The following is a 15,846-nucleotide window of genomic DNA, read 5'->3' as shown; positions in this document are numbered from 1 at the left end:
CGTTTATATTAGATCAGAGAGCTGACCGAATAAACTGGCTTAGAAGACGACAACAAAATCCCAGGTCGAGCCAGAAGAACCTCCCCAAGGCAAGATAAGCACTTGAAGTTTCTCAGCGTACACGATAGAAGAAAATGAAGTCAGCAGCTGACAAATCTCGAGAGCAGTCTTGAACATTAACATCGTGTCCAGCACTGGGCGCAGAAGGCTGATTGCAGCAGATCTCCAGAGAAACCAATGCTGAGAGCACAGAATAAGATGAAAAGACTGAAATTTGCAAAGCAACACAGGGCTGTCCACACTTTCTGAAATACCTGTATGCCAAATTAAAAGTAGGTGTATAAAAACCTTGAAGGCCAGAGGAATGGGGGCTGCCGAGGCCCTCATGCATTCTGATCAAGCGATTTCCATAATCCCCTGCCGTGTGCCCTCATGGAATCTAAAGTGCCCTGATGCATTCTCAGCCATTTTGAGTAACAAAATTCATGTTTAAAACCTTCGATATTTATGGGTGTAAATTGGGAAATGTTACAGCATTAAATTTTTTTTGTTTTAATCCAAGTACTTCTGTTGTGCGAGCACAACTACATGTAATAATCAAATTGACAATTTAATCAAGAAGTACGAGTTTAATCTAAATTTATACTGTTAAGAAACATCCATAGGAAAAGGGGGGGATGGGGATCTTTAAGTTGTCGGTGACTATCCCAACTTAGAACATTCCCATACACACGTTGAGTACAGCCATAACTTTTCAAATTACTTTGTCCAGTGGGTTAGGAGTGCATAAAATATGGAGAATGTGTGTAAATTAGCCAAGTACTTTTCAATTCTATAAGGTTTTTATGCAGAGATGCCATGATGATGTTACTGTAAACTGCTGGGAACTGTCATACACTCTCAAACAATTTGTACCCATTTACATAAAGAATTTGCATCCCCACCCCTCTTTAACCCACAAGATCATGATATACACATATAAACCCTCCTGGGCACACCCCAAGTACAACCATCAAATTTCAACGCATTCTGTCCAGCGGTTTAGGAGTGCATAAAAGTCAAACCCACACACACCAAATTACACGATATATAGTAAGTACTGTATGATGATCTATTTTTAATAAAAAGTATCAAAAATTGATTATATTGAACAGTACTAGAAACACCTGCGCCGTAGGGGACCGATTGTAAATGTAAGGCCTATGCAGTAACCAGCATACCTTCGGGTTCATTAGCTGTTGTTGCCACAAAGTGTTCATTTTCACTTGCGGTCAGTTGCGGACTTTTTCCCTTGGGAAATAGCTTCCGCTAAACTCATGCTGAGGGTACTTCATTTTATTTGTTAATGAAAGATAAGCTGAGCACTATGGTAGCATGTACACTTACTCAAACTAAATGATGCTTCCACATCAGCTTTGTATTCCAATTAAACTTGATGAAAACAGATTTTAAGAATAATAATTTTTAAAAACATGTAAAATTTATCAATTGGTATTCTCCATGTATACTCTTAAAACAAGGGTTTGTTGAAAAACATGACAAAAGCTCAAATGGGGGGAAAAAGAACCACAAAAGTGATTATTAAATAAATAAATAAATCCACCATCTCGTGCAGTGCTCGGGGATAATAACACCTATTTATAGTTAGTGTGACTGACTCAATTATTTAGTGTTCTTAATATTCTCATCATAAGCTGAACATTTGATGTCAAAAACTACAATGTTAAAAATCTTATGCCATAGACGGACGGACACACACACACACACACCTAAGTGTGTTTCTGTTGAAGTGCTTGCTTAAGCACTTTGAATCAAGCAAGCTGCTTGATGAGCTGCAAGCAAGCTTTTTGCCAACGGAACATGGAGCTGCATGGGAAATCGGATAATTAGTCTACAACCTGTTATTACAATAATCGGGGGAAGTGATACAACACACTACTTTCGAGAATTTCATCGAGTTGTGGTTAAAAAATGGTAAAATGGGATTATTTTTGGTTAATATGTATACAAAAATGGCCAGCAATACTGCTTTAAATAGGTGTACATATCCCGCTGGCCTTTATGGAGAGCCTTGCAGCACCGAGATTGGGTGACTGAAAAATGAAATCTGTTACTCTGGTGTGATGAATCAAAGTTTGAACTTCTTGGATCTAAGAGATGCCAGTTCATATGCCAAAGAACTGGAGAATAGTACGACATGCAAGGTTTGCAACCTACTGTTAAACATGGGGGAGGCTCTACAACTGTCTGGGGTTGTATCTCAGCTTTTCATCTCGGAACACTTGTTTAAACCAATGAGACGCTAATAAAAGAGAAGTACAAGCAGATACTGCAGCAACATGCAGTTGCCAGTGGAAATCGCTTAATCAGAAGGGGATTCATTTTCCAACAAGAATGATTGGAAACACATTTCCATGATCTGGAGAACAATGTTACAGCTGGTGTGCTCCAAATGTTAGAATGGCCACCCTGGAGTTCAGACCTGAGTTCCTGAGGCCACGTGGGATTAGAGAAGAACAAGAGGGACCCAACTAACCTTACAGAATTATGGAATGTACTTCAGGAGAGAGAGACAGAGACAGAGACAGAGACAGAGACAGAGACAGAGACAGAGACAGAGACAGAGACAGAGACAGAGACAGAGACAGAGACAGAGACAGAGACAGAGACAGAGACAGAGACAGAGACAGAGACAGAGACAGAGACAGAGACAGAGACAGAGACAGAGACAGAGACAGAGACAGAGACAGAGACAGAGACAGAGACAGAGAGAGACAGAGACAGAGAGAGAGAGAGAGAGAGAGAGAGAGAGAGAGAGAGAGAGAGAGAGAGAGAGAGAGAGAGAGACAGACACACACAAGGTTCAGGCAACATTTCATCTGCGACTGACAGACTTTTCCTCAAGACTAAGCAACGACGATTTATTCGCAAAAATAAAAATAAAAAAGAGAATAAAAAGGACTGAGTAATGAAAATAAAAATAGATACACATTATAATGAGCAGGACACAAGGGGAAGGATGGAAACAGGTGATGGAGAAGGAAGAAAAATGGAGAGAGGAGAGATTGTAATAAGGTGTGAAAAAGACAGTGTTTTCAAGGGATGGGAGGCAAGAATGGAATGAAGATTGTGATGGAGAAGTGCCAGAGGGAGCAGAAGAATGGGTGTAGAGTACAGGAATAGGCCTACCAAGTACAGTACTGAACATCACCTTGGACTACACAACAGTACAGCAAATAGAGAACTGAGCTTACAGCGGAGCATAGTGTTACGTGTGTGTGTGTGTGTGTGTGTGTGTGTGTGTGTGTGTGTGTGTGTGTGTGTGTGTGTGTGTGTGTGTGTGTGTGTGTGTGTGTGTGTGTGTGTGTGTGTGTGTGTGTGTGTGTGTGTGTGTGTGTGTGTGTGTGAGTGTGTGGAGGGGGGGGGGTTAGATATTACCATAGAACAGATAGGACTGTATTGGATAGCATGGTCCATGTACAAACAGCCCATCTTGCTGTAATAAGTAGGGACCCATAAGCTTAAGGAATGTCTTGTTTGAATGTGGACCATACACGGGGTAGTGCGTGGTAATAATTAGGGATTATGATGAAGGAAATTGTGCGAATAACCTTGATGTAAACCTCTACCGAGGGACACCGGGAGACTTGGTAAGAGAGGAAGAGAGTTGCGGAGCTACGAACGCTGCCTGGGGTGGGGGAGGAGTGGGGTGAGGGGGGTGGAGCTTGGATCGCTTCAAGAGCAAGCGGAAGAGCGTTTTGTCGCCTCCCGAGGGGTGGAGCTCGGATCGTCTAGTGGGGGGGGGCAGAGCATTGCCTGGAGAGAAGAGGGAGGGACCTAATCGGGCAGTTGGGTGTGTGATGGAGCGGTTGCTCTGAAGAGAACTATTTTGTAAGGAGGAAAGTTGAGGAGAGTTTTGAGGAGATCCTCCTGCCTGCCTGCCTTCACCATGTGCTTGTTTGTCATCCTGTCAGTCTCATCATCCTGCCCATCGTCCTCACTCATTGCCTGCTCGTGGCTGCCCCGCACCCATTCTTCCACATGCTCGTTCACCAGCAGCAGAGTCCTCCGGTTTTCTCAATTTCCTGTCTGATTTAATCTGATGTGAGGCACCTTAGTTTCTTTAGATTTCTATTATTCTTATTGTATACAATTATTCATTATCAAGCTTGGCGTTGGCTTAGCAGTTAAGGTGGCTGGCTTGGGATCCTTGGATCCTCAGTTCGAGCCCCGTTGGTCTCTGAATTAACCAACACCAGGTGGGGTTGATTCAGCCTGTCATCCTCAGAGGTCAGCAAAATGAGAAGCAGTGTACCGGTCATAGGGGCATTGCATCAGGGGCATAGCCGCGTCCCTAACCAATGATAGAACCAGCAGCCTCAAGGGTGTGTGTGTGTGTGTGTGTGTGTGTGTGTGTGTGTGTGTGTGTGTGTGTGTGTGTGTGTGTGTGTGTGTGTGTGTGTGTGTGTGTATTCATTATATACTCAGTGTCCCCCTTTCTGCCCTACTATTACCCACCGTTGTATCCTTCCACTGGTCAATCATCCCTTATTTTTGGTTTTGGGGATAAACCCATTTTTTTTTAAAGAGCCAAGTTTCTCTTCATAACACGTGTGCACGCGTTGTCCGCCATAATTCAGAACGTCTCCATTGGGACATCGCGGGATTTTAACCTCCCGCCACAACAAGCTCAGCGAGGGTCGAGCCATTGACGCTGCAATAGATGACACCACTTACAAATGGAGGAGCGGAGACACCAGAGTCAAAAATCGATTTGAAATCACAAAGTCATACCGGACAGAACAAAAGCATCAAATCGATCAATGACCTGCTTTTTCGAAGTCTGTATCACATCTGCCTTCCAACGTTTTAACCAGAAACCACAGAGAGGTTTGATGGATGTTACAATTATAATTGTCCATATATCATCATGGTGTGAAAATTCAAAATATAGTTAAAACTGGCATGTCCAAAGCAGAGCGACACAAAAAGAACCAACTGATGGTTACTGACAAGTTTAAGACCATTTAACCAAACGTGATCGATAAGAACAGAAACAGCAATTAAAAAAAAAAAAATCATGAAGATCAGTTTAGACCTTTTTTGTAAGGTTGATACCAGACAAAGGTAAGCACAGGTAAATGTATATACAGTATATACATATATATATATATATATATATATATATAATTATTTTTTACTTGTGCTTACCTTTGAAAGGTAAGCACAAGTAAGTACAAGGGTGTTTCAAATTTCACCTGGGCTTTGAGGGAAAGGGAAAGCCAGAGTCATGTATACTGTTGACATAAAGTCATGTTTTTGAGGGGATTTCTCGATATAGTAGTACTGGATGAAAATGTGAATGCAGTGGGAAAAATAAATAAATCAAGACGGTGGCGAAGGTGAGATAACAAAGAGGATGGAGAAGCCGATAATCATGAAGTTTCTGGTCAATGAAAACATCAAGCCTGTCAATTGGCGGTATGGTGACAACTGACCAATAACGACTATTTAAAAGAATAGGCTTTAAACAAAAGTCGAAGTAAGATCCGAAGCAGTGACAGAATAATGAAGACGGAAGAAAAAAAAAGGCAGCTAATCTGATTAGTTTTTAGCATAAGGACCGACGCAATAAAGAGCAGTTTCTGAAGTTGATGTATCACATTTGGAAAGTGACAATCACACCTCTAGGGAATAAAAGATAAACGTGTAGGATTGCTTATAGCAATATCATGTTGATGTCAAACGACCAGCCGAGCTGCTCGAGCTTCATTCACTTGTAATTCAGCCAAATAACAATAAAAGACCCACACAATAGACCAAAATATCTGGGACTTGCACTATGGACCCCCGGCTCCAAAGAAAAAAAAAAGAAAGAAAGAAAGAAAGAAAGAATAAAGCCCCGAACTCCAATCCGATCTGCTCTAGAGAATGGAAGCAATAAGTCTCAGGGCAAGCAGGGCATGCAGCGTGTTGCGAGATCTACCGATGCTAGCCATCTGGGCTTTTCTGCCGACTACCCTTTTGTCCTCGATGTGTCCCCCCCACCGCACCCCAGCCCTTTCCCCCACCGTAGGTCCCCCAAACACAACTCCCTCTCTCTTACCATTCCTTTCTTGACCAAAGCTACCCCCTCCTCCCTCAATCCCAACACCCCCACTCCCCAAAGCTCAGTGCTTTGTTCCTTTGAAAAGCAACACAGGAAGCCACACTTGGAACTGCCCTACATCAAATGGTCAGCATCAAATCTTAAGCCGTTCTTTTGTGGGGCACGTCCATTCATCTGTCTCCCCCATGTCAACAGCAAACTTTGTGCTTAATAAAAAAGAAAAAAAAAAAGAAGGGATGAAAGGAACTTTCCCTCCCTCTCTCAACAACCACCCCCCCCCGCCAATCCGGCCCTTTTGCTCCACCAGAAAACACTCACGCACACACGCACACCACGGAACACGTGCAGGTGATGGGAAAGACGATGCAGTTACAGAAAGAATACTTAAAATGTGTGCTTTTCCACCCCTTTTGCCATCTTTTATTCTCGAACGCCCCTAAGGCAAATCCAGGCACAAGATGAAAGCCAGATAAGTCAAACTAAACCCAGTCAGTGTTGTAAAGAAACTAAGCTGCCAAGGCCCTAGAATTCCAGCACCTCGATTTTTCACTGTTCCACTGAAACTCGGTGGCACCCAGCCAGGCTACAGATTAGCCACACATGCGAATGGTTGCTACCTCCATCACCAAGCTCCAGCCAAACGTGCTGTGAGCTTTCATCTTAGGTTCCAACGACATTCTTTCGATCCAAGACGAAGAAAATAAAAAATAAAAAAGGAGGAGGAAAACGAATGAAGCCAATAAAATGAATCACTCCTGGTTGAACCATGCGCTGGTTCTTGGGCGTCAAACCGTCAGCATAGATTTCTGCTGCGATTGGTTGCCATTACTTGCGAGATAATGGTACGACGGCGATCGAGCATATTTCACAGTTATAATCATAAGTTAAGGCCGTTGATAAGCAAACGTCGATGCACAGGCAGAATGACCGATTGTGACGTGATCTATAACCTATCTGCTCACAAAAAGAGTTCCTTTTTGGCCTGTTTCCAAATTTACACAATTTTTTCTGAGCTGGTTGTGAGACAGAACGAGTACACATCTGTAAAAGAACAAAGTACCTTTTAAGTACTTCGGTTATTAGCATTTCATACGACTTCCATCGTGAGATCTGCTAACTGCACCAAACTCAAATACTCCCGCACAAAATGGCCATCTCGACGAGTCGAGACAAAACCGGATCAAATTTGTACAGTAAAGCAAATGCAAAACCACGTTCTTACGAGAGCTAGAAACAGCCTTTATTTTATTTTTAAACAAAAGTCTTCGAGAAGTATGCTCACTCGACTCTGAGCTGTCTGGCCTGGGTTTGAATCCAGACCCAGCTATAAACTGCCATCCAGGTGTTTCACAGACAGACAGTGTGATCCATCAATGTTTGCAGATAGATGCGAAGTTGGACGTCCCATCTGTCGGCATTAGTTGGTGGACGTTAAAGATCCCACGGTGTCCTTTGTGAAGAGTATGAAAGGCATGACCTGCACCCAAAAATAAATTACAAATTCCTGCCCTAACTACTGATGGGAAGGCAACGGCAAACCAGCCAGCACAACCTCGGTGGAACAGACGCTCTGTAACAGAGTATGGGACATCAGAATCAGAACCAGAACCAAAACACATAGCTGGTGAAGGCTACTCCATGTGGCAGATTGTAGCCCAACTTCCTGTTTCAGCAAGAGCTGTATTATTCATAACAAGCAAGACTCGAGCATACGATAAACTGGTACGGTTGATAATATAAGTGGTCAAAGAAGAAAGCACAAACCCTCAAAAAGTTATGTTAAGTACCTCAGGGTATGTTCTCTGTGCGATAGATGACAACCCAGTCGAGTTGTGAATAACCAAGTTAAAAGTACAGGGGTCAATATTTATTTAAGAAGAGTAAAATACACATTAGCACAAAAGTGGTTTCAATGAATGTCAACGGGTTGGTGGGTTGGGGGGGGGGGGTGTTGGAAGGGTGAGTAGGCCAAAATATGCATTCAAGGGCAGCATCGGCACTTTCAAGTGAAATTATGCCCACCTCATCAGGAGGCACCGAATCAGAGACTAAGCACGTGATCAGAAAAACAAGAGAGCCAGATCACCATACGTGAGCCATATGAACCTTCATATTGCAAATGTTTACGTACACTTCAAAGGAGAAGATAAAAATCAAAGAAAACTTGTGGCCCATTCCAACCTCAAAAAAAATATATAAAAAAAATACAAAGTACAGATGTACTCGGATACACTGTGGCAACAGTCTGTCTGCCATCAAATTATTTCACAAGTAGGATTTTAAAACTGACGATTCCAATATGCTTTCCCTATCGACTGGCGAACTTCATCCTCTGATCAAAGTGTGTTGGCATTCTACCATGTTGGCTCAGCAATTCTAAGGGTATCGATATCTCTAAAATGATGGTGTGTGCGTGTGTGTGAGATTTAATACCAAGCTTTCAGCAATGGCTCAGATTCCGATGTACCATACTCTGTTACAAAGGATCAGCGTTGCCAAAACAGTTTATTCATAAAGGGTTAAACCGAGCGATTTGCGATTGCCTTCCCAGAAGAAGTCAGGACAGGAATTTGTCAATTGTTCATGGTGCTGGCGATAACTCGGCTACTCCTCGTAAAAGGACAACGTGGGGATCTTTAATGTCCACCAACTAATGTCGGCAGATGGGACACCCAGTTGAACGTCCGTCTGGGGGACGACCCACACATTAATGAATCACCGTGCATGTGAAACGCCAGGATGATAGCTTATAGCTGGGTCGAGATTCAAAACCCAGGCTAGACAGCTAAAGGCCCGGTCACACCTTGACGTTTTAGCCAACGTATGCCGATTTTTGAATTTTTTTTCTAAAACGCTGGCACACGTTGAATACGTTATGGGTAAGTTTTGATAACATTGAGAGCACGCTGAAAAATACTGCCATACGTCGTTGTACGTTGGCTTTAAACGTTGTACTTTTTGGTTGTCCTCAAATTTGTATTGTATGTATGCAAATTTGTATTGTATGCACAAGTTGTATGCATGGTCTGCGATCGTTGACAGACGTCAACACATGCTACTTGTAAGTTAATCATAAGTTGAGACACGCCGAGGTAATGTTTAGCGTACCCGAAACTTATTTCTAACCTATCATTAACGTGTTGTTGGCACGTTACGCGATCGTTGCCACACATCGACAGACGTTACTTTTAAGTTACTCATAGGCTGAAAGACGTCGGTATAATGGATCGTCCTTGCGTCAGCGTCAGCGTCCACGGCCAGGACACTTATTTGCAGCATTCTTCAAACTTTTCTTCGGCATGATGAGGATGTTCACACTTCGATGTCTAGCTTGGCTATGATTCCAAAATAGTTGAGTTTGAGCGTTTTAACACGTTCAGAAGAAACGCTTCAAATTTCCAAACCCCAGCGTCAAAAAACAAAGGCGAGTGACAGCAATTTAAATCGTTCATTGTAAACAATGAAAATAGCTGAGTGGTACCGTTTAAAAGTCGTTGAGTGTAAAAAAAAAAATCCAATTGTTGAGCTGCAAGCATATACTTTCAATAGTGGAGATGCAGCCATTTAAGTCGTTGAGTTTATCATTTAAATCGTTAAGTCGTTAAACGCAAGGACGATCCATCATAACCCACACCCTCCCCCTCACACTCACTTACTACTGCCAACATGAACAAACTACTACTAATACTAATACTAATACTGCTGACATGGACATCGACTCAAAAAGGACTCGAAAACACTGTTGGGTTCCCCTTTTATATACCAATTCCCAAAACCGCTGGGAACACGTCTTTATATGGCAGTTGTAAGCTAGAAACACGTTAATTTTTTTTTTTTTGTCGACCGGAAGACGTCATTGGAATACGTCTACATACGTCGATGTGTGTTGGGACTACGAAAAGAATTGGTTCAAAGCACGTCAAACATAAGTTAGAAATAAGTTTCGCGTAAAAAAGACATTACCGCGACGTGTTTCGACTTATGAGTAGCTTATAAGTAGCGTTTGTGGACGTGTGTAAGCGTCCACATATCGTGTGTAAAACTTATCCCCATCGCATGCGGAACGTGTGTCATACACCGAGTACGTCGTAAAATTTTGAACATGTTTAAAATTTCTTGACGTACTCTACTTACTATGACGTATGATAGCGTACTTTAGCGTTCTACTCACTTATACCAAACTTACTCATACCGTATTTGACGTGCCCCAACGTTTTAGACACATTTTTCTTAGGTCGGCATACGCTGGCAAGATCGCCAAGGTGTGACCGCGATGTTGTCACATCCATTTCTACGGCAGTTATGATTCGAATCGTTGTGCGTCAGCCTTTTAATAGGCTACGTCACGACATCGTCGGCGATGCGTGCAACGCGCTATGCCTAAGTTAGACTATCGTTGGGCATCGGTTGTGTAGGCCGACAACAGGTTCAGCATTCGTTGGTATAAGTTATCTATAACACAACGAAACGTTCTGTGTCCGTTATCAATGCGTTATACATAAGACCAAGTCGCTATGAATACGTCCGAATCTTTAAAAAAAAAACATCAAAAGTTCAACGTAAGCCAGCGTTTTAGATACATTTTACTACGTTGCCATCGCTGGCTAAAACGTCAAGGTGTGACCGGGCCTTTAGATGAGAGTGTGTGTACCTGTAGGCCATCCTGCCAGCCCCAGCAATGGTTATTTATTGTGGAAGAGGAAGAGGAATACGGCACAGTTTTAACAGTCACAATTATAATTGAGCAGGTTCTGACCTATACAAAACGACAATCAAGAGAGAGAGACTTTCAGGGAATTATGAAGAGAACTGGAGAGAAATCAGTGAACTTATAAAAAAAAAGATAATAACTTGCAATAACCAGAAGAGAAGTGTGGAATACATCTTGTCATCTGGTCTGCACCACCAAGTGGTGGCAGGGTGCTGTCAGCTGAGGCTTAGGTTCGCAAAACAGATTCTAATAAAATAATTATGTATAAGCATATCAGTCAATGACACTCCACTGATGGTGAGTGGTGAAGTCCGAATCGCACCCGGAGCAGCAGGAACTATTTGCCACTCAAGTACATCGTATTTCCAGACCACGCCTCATCAGGAAGTATTGGAGTCTGATATTTATGATGCTAAGGCGATTTAAAAGCATGGCATGACTGCAGCGCTGTGGCGTTTTTCTATCGTTGTAAACCAACAGTCGTGTGTGCGCCCCGGGTGGGTTCTAGACCTCACCAATCACCATCAGGAGGGTGCCATTGACTGGCATATAACCAAAAACCGGCATCTTCAGTGGTTGGGAATGTGATACGCTGTCCTGATGAGGCCCATCAAAGGCCGAAACCGGTCACTACTTTCACCTTTTCAGCCACTGGTGAACACTCACCATTTGAACTGCAAGCTTGCAATTAAGGTGAAATGCTTTGTTAGTTTACAACGAAAGACGCCACGGTATTGAAGAGTCACGACATGCTATTAAAGTGCCTCAACACACACACACACACACATATATATATATATATATATATAAAAAAATATATATATATATATATATATATATATATATATATATATATATATATATATATATATATATATATATATATATATATTCTGATGTCAACATGCGAGCAAGGAAAGAGTGAAGTTTCATTGAATGGGGCACGAGTGGTTCCTCACAAACCAGCAACCCCCCCCCCCAATTTCACAGTTTCCCCTTCACACACCAAGATTATTAATTTTCCCTCGTCACACGCTCCCAGTACGTCCTGGCAAGGTAGGAAGCGAGAGGGAAGAATATATGTCATGATGGTTCGGCTTGCTTTAAATAATAATTAAAAAAAAGAATCAAAATAATAATCAGCAAAAGATTATCTCCATGACGACACTGTTGCCAGTGTTTGCGAAGCATCTTGCATCTGGCCTTGCTTCTCCTGCCCCAATGGGTCATGCGTGTTAGTCAAGAACCCCTCACCAGTTCAAGCTCCCAAAGTCCAGGATGGTTGCCCACTTGCATCCATTCATCACCTTGTTCTCCTGATTGTGGAATTGTCTCTGTGTTTGTTGTCTCTTCCTTCTCATCTCAGTCTTTCAAATGTGCTGCCCATCACCACCTCATGAGCTTCCCCATGCACAACCACGATATCTTCAACACACAGTCATCCTTTCTCATTTTTTTCCTCTCTGGGTCATTGTTGCTGGTTTTCGTGTTATTCCTCCTTGTGCAAATCCATCCTCCCATAACCTTAGGTAGTTTAGGAACCTGCGGCCCTTTATCGTTCAACTCGTCCACGAGTCTAGACTTGTATAAATATGCAGAAATGTGCCATAAACTACAATCAGACAATGCAAGTGGAGTCACATTGCACAGAAAAAGTACAACGTGGTTCGAAAAACAAGCAGTGCAGCAACCAAGAGATCAGTATGCACATGGAAACATGTTTCAGGACAAAATGGAGATATCCTGATGTTCACCCGAAGGCTACTTTAAGAGATGGGTGAGAAACTCAAAGGCATTTAAATAATTTGATAAAAGGACTATGCAAAACAATCCCAAATTATATTCCCAAAGCCATTAAATTCATTCGGTGAGGGTAGAAGAAGTAGTGATCGAAGTAAACCATAAATTGAAGGTTTGAGAAAGTCCACCGTTCCTATTCAGTTGCAATCAGCAGCTGCTCACAGAGCACGAACTTGACACCAGAAAAGAAAAAAAAATGGTGAAGGCTTGCACCAAACGGTGCTCCTTATAATCATTTATCACCTCGACAGAACTACATGTAAACCGATTCGCACCTCGACAAGCTCACACCTCAATGGTTTCCTTTGGTGCAGGTTTCTCGCACTTGGCACTAGCGGATAAACATCGAGGTGCGTCCCTTGCACGCTGGAGCTCCTCAGCAAAAAATACTGGCTAAGTGAGAAGGTTTTTACAAGTGGCGAGTACAGCATTAGCAATTCAGAACAAACGTCTTCTCGCAGTCGATAAAACCTTCAGACGTCTCATTCGTTCTTTGTGTGGGGTAGGACGGCTTATTAACCAATGGCTTGCCCTGCAGCGTACCTTTCCTCCCTGACAGAATCTAGCAAGCGTGTCACATTTGAGCACAGTCGTGGAAGGCAGGAAAAAGCATGTGGCGTTACTTCACAGAGCCTGTGGCGGAAAACCAACAGATGCCTGTCCATGAAAGCAGTGCAGTGCTAACCGCTAAGAAACACGCCTAGAGATAACAAGAGCAAACAAACTTCAAAAAGGGTGAACCTTGTTGCCAACCAATTCTACGCCACCTATTCCATGAGATTGCTCAATTCCCAAAATCCACCACCTACTCATTCTGGTATTTTGACACTTTTGTTCACCTTCAAACTTTTCACTATGTATATTCCCCCACCCTCAAACAAACTCAGATGCTTTCACAGAAACAAAAATTAAATAAATAAATAAATTGCTTTTGTCAATCAGCCTCAAGGGCTGACGGAATGGCCTGGAAGGATGCATAATCGCCTCGAAGCTGTCCAGCCGAGGTTTGAATCCCGACCGAGCTATAAACTGTCACCCCGGGTGTTTCACAGGCAGGGCGATTCATCAATGTGTGTGTTGTCCCTGGGATGGACTTTAAACCGGGCATCCCATCTGCGAACATTTAGTTGGTGGACGTTAAAGATCCCACGGCATCCTTCACGAAGAGTAGGCAAGCTATCGCCGGTACCACGGAACACATTCCAAATTCCTGCCCAAACATACAGGGGCATTGCATCAGCAGCACGGCCGCACCCTCAACCTTTTGTTGTATACGAAAGAATAAAAAGTAGGTCTCAAAAGTAAATGCATACAACTGAATATTTATACGGAACCTTTCTAATTTTTCTTATAAAACATATGCAACATGTCGACTCCTCTCTTACAGGTTAAAATATGGAACTGGAGACGAGAGCGTGAAAAGTGCACTTCTCCACCAAACTATGGAGTAAGCAAAAGACGAAGGATAACGTGAAAGGACAGGGGGTTACAAACATTTGCAATCAAACACAAATAATCCTCAAGTATCCTTTTCAAATGACCTTCCACTGTGTACACTAAAAATCCAAACCAATTCTTGGGAAGGTCAATCTCAAGATATAAAACTAACTTTTCTTAATGGTTTGGCTCGAGTCCAAAACACTGACAAATTTGAGGAACCATTTAAAGTAATGAGGAGATTAGCCTCTGAAAGAAGAAAAAGAAGAAAAAGAAAAAGAAAAAGAAAAAGAAGAAAAAGAAAAAGAAAAAGAAAAAGAAAAAGAAGAAGAAAAAGAAGAAGAAAAAGAAAAAGAAGAAGAAGAAAAAGAAGAAACAGAAGAAACAGAAGAAACAGAAGAAACAGAAGAAACAGAAGAAACAGAAGAAACAGAAGAAACAGAAGAAACAGAAGAAACAGAAGAAACAGAAGAAAAAGAAAAAAAAAAAGACATGAGTTGATGCAGTAAGCCTTTGTGAAAATGCTCCAAATACCAAAGCAAACTTGAAGTTTGAAAGCAAGTGGAAAAGTTTGATTTCTGTAGAAACTGTGAAGATAATGCAACACTTAGAAACAATGCGATTTATTGTCAAAGACAGTGGCAGGTCGGCACAGCAGTAGTCACAGTCTAATTGCAAATAAAATTGGAAAAAGTTCAGCTCGATACTTACAGGCTGCTGTCTGCAACGGAGAGTGCATCATCCGTCATCGTTGCATCGCTCGACAAACTCTGTTCACTGTCGTTGGCACTGGACACCGGTGCTCTACTATATGACCAAACGGGAACCCTGGAAGCAAAATATCGAGACGTTATGTCATATCAAAAACTATCCGGATGCACAAGATAGCCTTCAGACAAACATGGACAGTCTTCTTCTCACTGGGTACAGCGGAACTGCAATCTTCTTCTTTTGAATGCAGCACAAGGCTGCAGGGTAGCAAGATTGGCTGATGGCGTGGAACTACAAATAAGGTTTGGCTTCTTGGTCGATCAAATATCAGCCAATTGAATTTAATCCGACATTTTCTTGGGTATTACACTGTGCTACGCAATTCACAAAAAAGCACTTGTCGCCAGTTAAACAAAGGTACATAAAATTTTCGACAAAATTAATTGTCCAATACCAATTTCGATGAAATCAAAGCAAAATTGACAAGTTCATCGACTAAAATTCGCTTGCAATTATCTGAACAAAATTAATCTCAAAGATAATTCATTTCAATGACCGTCTACAGTACAAGTGAATATTGCTTTTCTTCATTCTAAATCTAATCGATTCCAACTGACAAATTGTTTGATATGTGATCGAAGCATCCAAATGTCTTCATCAAGTTTCTGAAGAGTTCTCTATCATCATCATCATCATCATCATCATCATCATCATCATCATCAATTAGAGCTCTTTTATATACTTTAACAGTTTGAGCAAGAGCAAACATAAATATATCAATACCAGTCTCTTTGAAACCGATGAACATCCTGTGAGCAACTCCTCGTTGATAAAATACATCGAGTGATCTTCAGTTTATGCATCTACCTCGTTTAACAAGAAAGGGTTTAGCGAAGCAGGTTCTCAACTAGAGAGTGAGAGTATAAATATACAGTACTGGAAATAACTTGAAACAAACAAGCGATATACTCGTGTCAAAAAATGACCAATTGCAACTTGATGGTGCGACATTCGCCGAGGTTTGAATCCTGACACAGCTATGAACCGTCATCCTGGTGTTTCACAGGCAGGGTCATTC

The 15,846-nt window shown here is 42.0% G+C and overlaps 1 protein-coding gene across 3 annotated transcripts in view; it reads right to left on the bottom strand.

Annotated features, from left to right (window-relative positions):
* The window catches only part of LOC147022292 (axin-1-like), a 64,489-nt gene that overhangs the window by 35,930 nt on the left and 12,713 nt on the right, over positions 1 to 15,846 (bottom strand). For all 3 annotated transcript variants that reach the window (XR_015061175.1, XM_085893015.1, XM_085893014.1), the window contains one exon: positions 14,769 to 14,885. Coding sequence is in view for 2 of the 3 variants with exons in the window: in XM_085893015.1 (XP_085749141.1) it covers positions 14,769 to 14,885 (117 nt within the window). In the remaining variant the exon portion in view is untranslated. The remainder of the gene's footprint in view (positions 1 to 14,768; positions 14,886 to 15,846) is intronic.

The sequence above is a fragment of the Eptatretus burgeri genome, chromosome 8 (genome assembly GCF_056783735.1).
Source record: "Eptatretus burgeri isolate ZD-2024b chromosome 8, Ebu_testis_v1, whole genome shotgun sequence".
Classification (NCBI taxonomy): Eukaryota; Metazoa; Chordata; class Myxini; order Myxiniformes; family Myxinidae; genus Eptatretus; species Eptatretus burgeri.
This window is presented reverse-complemented; position numbering and strand designations above follow the sequence as displayed.